The 10,997-nt window shown below is 33.8% G+C and overlaps 2 protein-coding genes across 2 annotated transcripts; both read left to right on the top strand.

Moving 5' to 3' along the window:
* Positions 1–1,087: 1,087 nt before the first annotated feature.
* Positions 1,088–6,754, top strand: LOC145800329 (homeobox-leucine zipper protein ATHB-15-like). The gene is made up of 8 exons (XM_082889988.1): positions 1,088–1,216; positions 1,940–2,047; positions 5,088–5,183; positions 5,273–5,357; positions 5,630–5,815; positions 5,917–5,997; positions 6,328–6,462; positions 6,581–6,754. Exons 4-8 carry the CDS (start codon positions 5,337–5,339, stop codon positions 6,752–6,754), a joined length of 597 nt encoding a protein of 198 aa, XP_082746114.1. The 5' UTR covers positions 1,088–1,216; positions 1,940–2,047; positions 5,088–5,183; positions 5,273–5,336.
* A 203-nt stretch (positions 6,755–6,957) lies between these two features.
* On the top strand, positions 6,958–8,469 carry LOC145801611 (homeobox-leucine zipper protein ATHB-15-like). The gene is made up of 3 exons (XM_082893361.1): positions 6,958–7,104; positions 7,556–7,705; positions 8,170–8,469. The coding sequence occupies exons 1-3, from the start codon at positions 6,973–6,975 to the stop codon at positions 8,359–8,361; spliced, it is 474 nt and encodes a 157-aa protein (XP_082749487.1). The 5' UTR covers positions 6,958–6,972; the 3' UTR covers positions 8,362–8,469.
* Positions 8,470–10,997: the final 2,528 nt, after the last annotated feature.

The raw sequence follows: 10,997 nt of genomic DNA, 5'->3' as shown, positions 1-10,997 counted from the left end.
TGCAAGTTCTTTTTGTGTTTATTTTGCTGAATTTGTTACTTTAGTTTGAATGTGCCTATAAATTTCTTGGTTTCTATTTGAAGTTGGATGTAAGTTTTGATTATTCCTATTAGTTGGATAAATTACAATCCTGTTTATTTTTCTTTTATTAATGTAGGCAAATTTTAGGTTGATCCGTAAACCCAAACATTTTGATTCATTGGCATGCGTGCAGTTGATCCATCAAAATACCAATTAATTTTATAGGTTTGACAAATTAATTTTTTTGAAACAGAGCAACCTAAACAGAAATTTATCCAAGAATAGTGTTTGGAAACAATTTGACTCTAAAAAGGATGAGCAAATATTAATCTAGCTTGATATGTGTTTCCTATTTTGCTGTGATTTTGCTTTTGTTGTTTCACCACTCTATAGTGAGATGTGGCTTGGCCTAAAAACTTTGTTGCTCTATTTCAAAGAGAGAATTTCAGAGATTCAAGATTTCTCAATTACGATAACATCTAGCATGTAGCAATAGAAAAGCAGTTCAACTACCCATAATGAGGGGCACTAAGGATTCAGTCCCCTATTTTAAACTTTGGTTTCAATTTCTATCAGTTTCTGTTTTCTAGTTCTAAATTCAATGGAACCAAAACAAAACACATTAATATCCAATAGCCACTAGATATTAGTTCTATTCAAATTTTAATCATGATTTATATGCTGTGATTGATACTCACATTTTGTGGTCGAACCATTTTTTCTTGACACGAACTAACCGCGATGAGAAATACATATACACTACAGGAATTTGGAGATTTAACGGCGTTTAATTAATGGCGTTTTATTAAACGTCACTTTTTTTTTAAAATTAACGACGTTTTTTAAACGTCACAATTGTTATTAATTAAAACGGTGCCGTTTTGTGATCAGAAGACGTTTGAAAAGCGCCTCCAAATCCGTCTCTCCTCAAGCCCTATCCTGTCTCTCCAAACCTTTATCTTCAAACCCTATTTTGAGCACCGCCGTCTACATATTCGAATCTCTTCCTCATCTCTCTCTTTCTCTCAGAGGATCGAATCAATATGAAGTTCTCTCTCTCAATTCGGTGATTCTTCTTCAACTCGGTGATTCTTCTTCTTGAGCACAGAGCGATTGCGATTTCGAAGTTCGATTTTGAGCACCGTGATTTGGAACTCTTCTTCAGATCCGTGATCTTCGTCTTCTTCGATCAGAGGTTAGATGTTTCTTCTGTGCTCTGTTCGGAAATCTTCGTCTTCTTAGATGTTTCTTTCTTAGATGTTTCTTCAGCTCCGTGAATCTCTTCTTCTGTGCTCTGTTTTCACTTTTTGCTTAAATCATTTTCTTCTTCGTTTCTAGTTTTACTTATTGTTCTGTTCAAATCACTATTAGGTGATGATCGATGATTCACTTCAGTTTGTCTCTATTTGATTTTTTCTTTCTTTGCTTTTTAGATCTGCATATATACATACAATTTAATTTGTCTATTTATGAATTATATGATGTATAAAATATGTGTGTGATTTCGTTTTGATCAAAGCAATCACTTGATTTTCTTTTTGGTGGTTGTGATTTTTTTTTCCCCCTCTACATTTTACTTGAATTTCTGAAATCTGGAGAATTATGGTGATTATGATTCACATAATTATGGAGGAGTGAAAGGGACATAGTAATTTTAGAATTTGTTGAACATGCCAATTGTCTAATATAAAATTATTTGAATTAAAACTAATCAAAAGAAAATGAACATAGTAATCAGAGTTTGAATTTAAATTATTTTAATATGATTTATTTTTTATATTTAATTAAATTTGCATTTAAAAAAAATAAGTCCTCAAGCCTGATCTTGTGAGTTTGGTGATCTGTGAGTTTTGTCACTCTCAACCTATTTCTGATTGTGTTTGAGCTGTCAGTATATCGTATCATTTGTCTTTTTCAGGTATAAAGGCACATACTGCAGTCAGGAGGTGGCTATCAAAGTCCTCAAGCCTGATCTTGTGAATAAAGATATGCTGAGAGAGTTTGCCCAGGAAGTGTTCATTATGAGGTCTGTTAGATTAAACCCTTGTAGGTGTGGCAGGCACTATTTATTTTTATTTTTATCTAGCATGAGTTAGTTCATCCTTTTCTAAAATTGATAGTGAAAGGAGTGCTCTTTTATGCTTCTAGAGGTTGTGCCAGAATGTAGTAAAATTTTTCCAGTATATCTTCCTGAGGATTGCATAGAGGCAGTCACTTCGCTGGATTCTTCATTGTCCAGGTCAATTTTTTCAAATTTTTTTGGCTTCTTTGTTGCAGGGGTATTCAATTATGTAATCAATTATGTATAAAGTTCATCTGGGTCCAGCTGAAGAGGCTGCTTACTGTTTTTTGGCATGCCTTCAATCTGGATTGAAATGTGGTGATTTTCTAGACAACCTGAGATAGATTTGAAGTTTTGGGTTTGTACAGCTAAAATTGGATTGTTCGTACTTTCATGGAGATTGTTCTGGTTGGAAGAAGCTGACATTAAGAAAATTCTGCCTGTTCTTCTTTTTTTACAACTTATTTTGGTTCTTGCAGGAAAATTCGGCGCACGAATGTTGTACAATTCATAGGCACATGCACATGAACTCCAAACCTGTGCATTTTGACTGGTACTTCCAGTGAAATTTTTATATGTATAATGCTATATGCTATTCTTAGGTGATAATATGTATCACTATAAGGTATATTATGTTGATGGAAAGGACTATTAATCTGAATTGGAATAAATCCAAAATGTGACTATTGTTCCAGCATTATGGTCTATTATAAGTTATAACCTTGTGTGAAATTCTAAGTGATAATTCATCCTTGCTATGAGGAAAATAATCACTTTTTGGGTGTAAAGTACAAAATTAATGATCACCCTTGATAAAGTAGTTTGGCACCTTTCTTTTTTTAGCTAATATGTGTATATATATATTACTTGCTGATAGAGATAACCTCTCAAAAAATCATCAATTATGCTATGAGGACCAAATTTGGGTCAGTACTTACTACTTAGAAATGAAGTGTATGGTGTCAATTCAAACTTAGTGTGGTATGGGTCAGGCTAAGAATAAATCTGGTCCACACATTTCATTTTTTGGATAGTTTTTGGGGTAAATTTGGGTACCCATGATGGGTCAACAAGGTAGTAATTTGATGGACATACCATATATGGTATTCAAAATTTAGTAGGTCACTGTAACATTACTCTGTATATATATACCACAAGAGATTGTTCATGCTTGCAATCAGTCAGCCATTGGCAAAGCTAGAGCTTAGTTTCTATTTTCCTTTTACGGTCTAGGATTTGATGGGTAGAAATGGAATTGTTGTTTATCGTTATATTGGTGAAATTCTGAACCCTGTGATCAATACTGGAAAATTGCTACAGATTGTTATTGGTTTATGAATTGAAAATTTGTTGCATTTCCAATGTTGAATGGACCCAATACAATAGTGGCTATATGATTGAAAATTTTTTATTTTGTTTTAAAAGTGCTTTCATTACTTCTAATTCGAACTTTATTGTTAATTCGACATAATCTCGTATTCACTACCACAAACTCATAGTGTACGTACCATGAAACAGTACGTATCTGTTGTAACATGACTTTGTGATGATATGTAACTTTCTGTGTGAGTGATTGGTTGATTGACATAATTAAGGGAAATCATTGAGTTAGTTTTTATCTATTTTTTGAGGTTAATTAGGGACACCAGAGTTCATGGCTTCAGAAGTATATGCTCAGGAATACAATGAATTGGTTGATGGCTTATTTCTAGTTAATGACTAGATATAAGTTATTTTTCTGCCTTTTTCTGCTGTTTCAAAGCCTTAGAAATGACTGATTTGTTTAAATTGTTTTTCCAAGTACAAAACATTTTTCAACAGAATCCTTCAATAAAAATTTCTCAAGGTCTTCTACTATGAATCCTTCAATAAAAATTTCTATAAGCAAATTTCTTTCTATTTATCTATTGTAATGCCAACTGTCAGGTTTGACAACTCTGCCTCCAGCATAGAGGCCATGTGTGATAGAAAAAATATATGGATTTTACAGTACTCACTTCTACATCGCAAATTATAGATGCGAAATAATATTCTTTCCATTTGAAGTTAATTATAATAGATTATGCTTCTACACATTTAATATTCTTGGCTTTGTTGTTAATATTATGCTTTATGTTATAGAAGAGTTGGTAACACTATATGATAGTATCTATGACTGAAATTGTCACCATTTTTTATCAGATGAGAATTCAGGAGAAAGACTGAAATTTTCAGAAGTACAACTGACAGCGGTGTCTGATTAGCAGTTAAATAATTGCCGGTGAAAATCAAATAAACAATATAAACGCAGGTAATTTAATGCATGTAAGTTAATGCACATTTAGATGGGCATTGCTGCACATTATTTCCATTGAAGCTCATTACAAGTCATTTGTGAAACAAAGGATTGGGGGATCTTTGATGTTTCAAGCCAATCATCCCTGCATTGTCATGTAAATAAATATATCTGTTAAGACCTTAAGTGAGGTAACTAGTGTTCAAAAGGTGTTGTCTATTTAATTGAGGTAACTAGTGTTCAAAAGCCAATCTTTGATCTTTGATGTATGTAAATAAATATATCTGTTAAGACCTTAAGTGAGGTAACTAGTGTTCAAAAGGTGTTGTCTATTTAATTGCAGTAGATGTCTGTAGAACCTGCTGGTACACTTCAGAAATGTGTGATCTTTTCTTTTAGTGGGCTTGAAATTTATTTTGCTAGTTTTTTCTTTTGTTCATGCGATGACAGATGGCTTGTTAAGCTTTTTGTAGCAAGCTATGCTATTACGTATGAGTGGCTATGTAGTGTCAGTGTCGATGTATTGCTTCTTATCAAACTGTGTTGTGCTGTGCTTATGGTGACATAATTTATGCGGCTGTTAAACTAATGAATTATAAAAGTTTACTGAATGTTATGATACATGCGGGACATGATCCGATTAATTATAGTATTTGTTTCATTTGTTATGTTAAAAACCGAGTTGATGATCGGTCTCTTTCTGAACTAACTGCTTTCTTTTATGCTTAGCCTGGTCTGGATTCCATTGGAATCGTTGCTATTTCTCATGGTTGCACTGGTGTGGCAGCACGTGCTTGCGGCCTGGTGGGTTTAGAGCCTACAAGGGTACGATAGTCTCCCCTTTCTTTCTTCTTTTTTGTAGTAGTTGTGGAGTTTATGTGAAGCATTTATGGGTTATGCTTCACTACTTCCAGGTTGCAGAAATCCTTAAGGATCGGCCTTCGTGGTATTGCGATTGCCGAGCTGTGGATGTTCTAAATGTGCTGTTCTAAAAAAAATGTAGAGTGCTCGTTCTATAATTAATTTGCCCATTAATAGATTGTTAAATTAAGCATCCCAAGATAACAAATGCTTTCCACTTTGTTCTGGAGAGCAATTGTTATGAAATTTCACATATTAGCAAGTGAAGTAAATTAAGATAATTGTTGTATATAGGTCTATTAACGCAAGTCTTGCCCAATCCTTTTCTACTAGTTCTCTGTATTCATGTTCTCATTTCGAGCTTAACATTTCTTTATCTGATCTTGCTGTACACTTTTCCTATATTTCAGAATGTGCCCCCTGCAATACTACTTAGATTCCTGCGGGAGCACAGGTCAGAATGGGCAGACAATAGTATCAATGCTTACTCAGCTGCAGCTGTTAAAGTTGGTCCCTGTAGCTTACCAGGGTCTAGAGTTGGAAGCTTTTCAGGTCAAGTTATTCTGCCACTGGCTCATACTATTGAGCATGAAGAGGCAAGTAATTTCATCTTGATTTCTTCATTATCTATTCCAAAATTTTGAATATTTACTTGGAATTTTGACATAGATTGTACATTTCATTTCATGGATATTAGTTATTGGAGGTCATTAAGCTGGAAGGTGTTGGACATTGTCCTGAAGATGCAATAATGCCTAGAGACATGTTTCTCTTGCAAGTAAGTTTTGGTTCTTCATATCTTTGTCATATATTTAATGCTTGAATTATCACGGTCTGTAGGCATGTTGCCCTAACAAGCCTAAAGTTTTGGTTCTTCGTATCTTTTGTCATATATTTAATGCATGAATTATCACGGTCTGTGGGCATGTTCCCCCCAACAAGCCTAAAGTTTTGGTTCATATCTTCACAGAATTTTTTTTTGTAATGGGGATATTTTTAAATGTTACTACTAGTTCATTTTTACAAAGTCCTCGTTCTTTTTTTTATCCATTACTTTTTATGGCCCCAACCTTCTTGCTTAATGTCGTTGTTTATACTTTCCTAACAGCTATGGAGCGGAATGGATGAGAATGCTGTTGGCACCTGTGCTGAATTTATATTTGCTCCTATTGATGCCTCTTTTGCTGATGATGCACCTCTTTTGCCTTCTGGTTTTCGCATCATTCCTCTCGATTCTGGCAAGGTCAGCATCTAGAATTACGTTATAGTTGCTGTATTCGGCTATCATTCTTTCTCTTTTTTCTCTACTTTAAACTCTTCTTTGGACTTCCATTTATTTGATGAACTGGGACATTTTGTAGGAAGCTTCCAGTCCAAATCTTACCCTTGACCTTGCTTCTGCTCTCGAGATTGGACCGGCTGGAAATAAAGCATCTAATGATTATACTTCTAAAGGTGGCGGTACAAGATCTGTGATGACAATAGCATTTGAATTTGCATTTGAAGGTACAGTGGAGCATGACTTTGATGTTTGAAGTTTTATATCTTCCTTGTGGCATTATTGGATTAGATTGTAATAGTGTGTTCGTAGATGGATGCTAATGAACACAAAATTTCTGAACTTTGCATACTCTATTTAATAGGTCAAATCAAGAGGAGTTTTAAAAATCTAGTTTTTGAATTCCGTTGTCCCGAAGTGTAGCAATTGGTCTTTTTGGGGGCTTAAAATAAATTTTTTTGCTCTCACTGGTCCATGGTGTGTTCTTTCTTTCTTGACAGGTGTTATTTGGGAGTAGAGCTTCTCAAGTCTGGCAGTGAAGGAAGTGAAACCACCCTCAAAACCCTTTGGCATCACCCAAATGCTATTATGTGCTGCTCTTTAAAGGTATGTGCCTTAAAATTTTCAGCTCTGTCTCTCTCTCTCTCTGTGACATGGGTCTTGAATTGTCTTCCTATGCTATTATTTTTAATTGTTTATTATTCACAGCTTCAAATTTAAAAGGTAATTGGACTTCCAAAAAGCTGAAAGATTTGTATTTTGCCAGAGTGTAAATAACCAGTTAAGCTAAGGACGAAGGGGTTGGCCTAATGGATGAGGCACTCCCTTAGTAGGTGTAATGTTTGGGTTTAAGTCTTACTGCCACGAGTGCAGCTTTGCTTCCCCTATTCCCCTTGTGTTGATTGTCAAAAAAACACTCAGTTAATACAGAATAGAGGGTGATATGTCACAGTTAAAAATCCCAGTTAGTTTAGACCCCTAAAATACAAAAATTAGATAGCTTTTAATTACGCTGCTTCTACAAGCTCATTATCTTTACAATTAACTGTACATGCAGGCATTGCCAGTTTTCACCTTTGCTAACCAGGCTGGTCTTGACATGCTTGAGACAACCTTGGTCGCCCTTCAAGACATTACTTTGGAGAAGATATTTGATGATCATGGAAGAAAAACTCTCTGCTCTGAGTTTCCACAAATTATGCAACAGGTTTGCAATTTTCTCTTGAATTAATAAATTGGATAAATAATAACTGAGATCAAGCAGATGATGGCTAACTGAACTAGGATCTGCTATTGAGATAACATTGATTTCAGACTTCAGTAGTATTTGAAAGCAACCAAACAACCAACATCTCTATTTGTTTCTGCATCCATAAAGAATGATTCATTGCGACAAATTGTTGTTGATACTAAAAGGATGAACCATGCTACTTTTCATAGAAACTTAATGAGGCATTCACCACATGTCAAACACAATCACCTATTAACTTTGCCTCTGCCAAGAGAGTGGTAGGTGTAAATTTTAATCCCAGTTCACTTTAGTATGTCCTAAATATTAAAAAAATAATAATAATTGTATGCCATATACATTTAGAGTTTCCCATTTGTTCTGTCTCGAGTAAACTTTGCCCCATTTGTTTTGATGGAAAATATTTTGATGGGTTGTTTCAGGCAAAGAAGAAAATGGTTGAATTAGTACATAAAATCATCAAAGCGAAAAGGAAGAACAGAGGCAGATCAGAAGTTGCAAAAGATATAGCTGATGTTTTGCTGAATGATGCAAGTGAAGAGCTAAATGATTATCTAATTTCCGATGTTTTTAATATTATAAGCCATATTAGTGTGCTTTTTATTCCTTTTTAATTTTTTTGGGCAAATTACACTTCTTGACCATTTTGATTTTAATTGATGTATTTAAAGTCTAAATTGTTGCTATTCTTAGGTATGCAATGTATTGTTTTTTATTTTTAATCTTGTTTTCAAGCTTAGTTTATTTATTATTTTAATAAACATCAATTATTAGTTTGACAGGTATTTTTTTTTGTTCAACCATGTAAAATTAACAAAATTAAAAAAATTAAAAAATTAAAAAAAAGACTATGGCGGCGTTTAAAAAACGTCACTATATCCCACCTCAATGGCTAGATTTTAAAAATGTATAAATGTCTATGACGGCGTTTTCAAAAACGTCGCTAAATGTCATAGTGACGTCATAGTACAGCTAGGTAAGACATTTGGCGGCGTTTTAAAAACGCCGCTTATACTAATATAACGACGTTTTTCAAACGTCATAAAGTTATAGCGACGGCCGCGTCATCGGCGTTTGGTACTAAACGTCATAAAAAGAATTGGCGACGTTTTTAGTACTTTTAGCGGCGTTTTTTAAACGCCGCTAAAAGTGAATTTTCCAGCAGTGATAATTGTGATCTTATCTCATTATTAATCATGGCTATTTAAATTCAATCTTAAGTTTTATTGGTTATTGATCATACTTAAAATCCGTTATTTAAATGTTTATTATCATGGTCGAAACAAGTGATGGAATTTTCTTTTAATGATGGTCAAAAAGTGTGATAGAAAATAACCATTAACAACCATACTCTCAAATATCACGCTTTGACAAAATAAAAATCCTTGATTAAATAACATACATCACACTTAAAATCCGTTCTATCTATGATTTTGTAGTCGTGTATTGATGCAATGTTATTACAGATTTGATTGGGATAAACTACCAATAGGTCCCAATAGTTAGACTTAATTTCCATCAAGTCCTATTAAAAATAAGTCTTAGTAAAATCGTTACTAAAAATAATTTTTTATAACGATTTTTTGCATGTCGCTAAAAAATTGACATTTAGTGACTTTCTTTTTGTCATAATTTTTATAAATTGTCATTAAAACTTACAATTAGTGACGTTTTTCTATGACGAATTTTTCAAACTGCCGCTAAAGGTTGAAAATTAATGACATTTTTTTTTGTGACGATTTTTTTTAAACTATCGCTAAAACTAATAATTAGTGACATTTTTTGTGATAAAATTTTCAAACTGTTGTTGAAAATGAACAATTAGTGACATTTTTTAATAGTGTTTGATGAAAAGCGTCATTAATTCTTACAGGACCTATTTTTTATTTCCTCTTTTGGAGGACAAGAGGGTTTGGACACTTCATTCGTCCGGAATATTTTCTTGTAAGTCTTTTTTTGATTACATAATCGATAATCCTCAAGTTCCTCAGTTTCCTTTTTGCAAAAAAGTTTGAAGGCTTGTGCTCCCTTAAAGGTAAAGGTGTTCATGTGGGTCTTGGTTCATGGAGGAATTTTGACAAATGATACATTGCAAAAAAGGAGACCCAATCGTTTTCTAAATCCTCAGTGGTGCATTCTGTGTTGTAAGAGCGGGGAATCCGTGGATCATTTATTCTTGCATTGTCCAATAGCTTTGAATTTATGGCATAAATTGTTTTGTTTTGGTAATATTATGTGGGTGACCCCAAAAAGGAGTGTGCATATGTTCTTAGTTGATTTTCACACATTTGGATGATCGAAGAGAGCCAAAATTCTATGGACTTGTGCCGTCTTTGCAACTTTTTGGGTTCTATGGATGGAACGAAATCAAAGGTTGTTTGAAGATAAGTTCCGGAAGGTGGGTTGTTTGTGAGATCATGTTTGTCACTTATCTTCTTTTTGGACGTCGGGGAACTCTTTATTTAAGGGAGTTCCACTTTTTTTGTTAGCTAGAGATTGGTTGGTGGTGTGTGCTATGTAAGCTTTTGCATGTTTTTAGTTGGTTAGGGGTTTTTTTTTTTTTTTTTTTTTGTGTGTTTGTATTTTCATTATCTTGTTGTTAGAGGATGCCTCATCCTCTCTTCCTTTTTTTGTTTTATCAATAAAGCTTTTGTTGTTGATCAAAAAAAAAAATTCTTACGGGACCTATTGGATCATAAATCCGCTTATTAGGATTTACACGTAAGTCTCCCTTTGATTGAGTGGTATTAATTTCTGTGAGCATTATCTGAATTGGCAAGGAACAATCAATTTTTGAGTGATTGACGATCTGTTTTGAAATTGCAAAATTTTAAGTAACAACTCTTAAGCTTAAAATAATGACAATTTTTTCCTACTGCTAAATTTTTTCTTTGGTTTTAACTTATATGCTATCATTACTTAACCGAAAAATACATGGACCACATTTTCCTATTGCATTTCCCCCCTATTATGATTGGTTTTACAACTTGGGGTTAAAAACAACATACATAGACACTATCAACCTTGATGGGGCTGTTGGCAATAGTTTTTAAAAACTCTGTTTTTCCCTATTTTCATGGGACTGTTGGCAATATATATCTTCTTCTTTTTTTCTTTTTTTTTTTCTTTTTTTTAACGTTGAATAGGGCACGATTACAGTCCCCTGAGTTTCGTAGAGATGAAGACATGGCATCTCATGTTCTGACTAGAGTACTCTGTTTTTCCCTATTTTCATGGGACTGTTGGCAAT

Source organism: Camellia sinensis, chromosome 10 (assembly GCF_055761805.1).
Source record: "Camellia sinensis isolate YWXY chromosome 10, ASM5576180v1, whole genome shotgun sequence".
In the NCBI taxonomy this organism is placed as follows: domain Eukaryota; kingdom Viridiplantae; phylum Streptophyta; class Magnoliopsida; order Ericales; family Theaceae; genus Camellia; species Camellia sinensis.
Note: the sequence above shows the minus strand (reverse complement) of the source record. Positions and strands in the feature narration are given on the sequence as shown.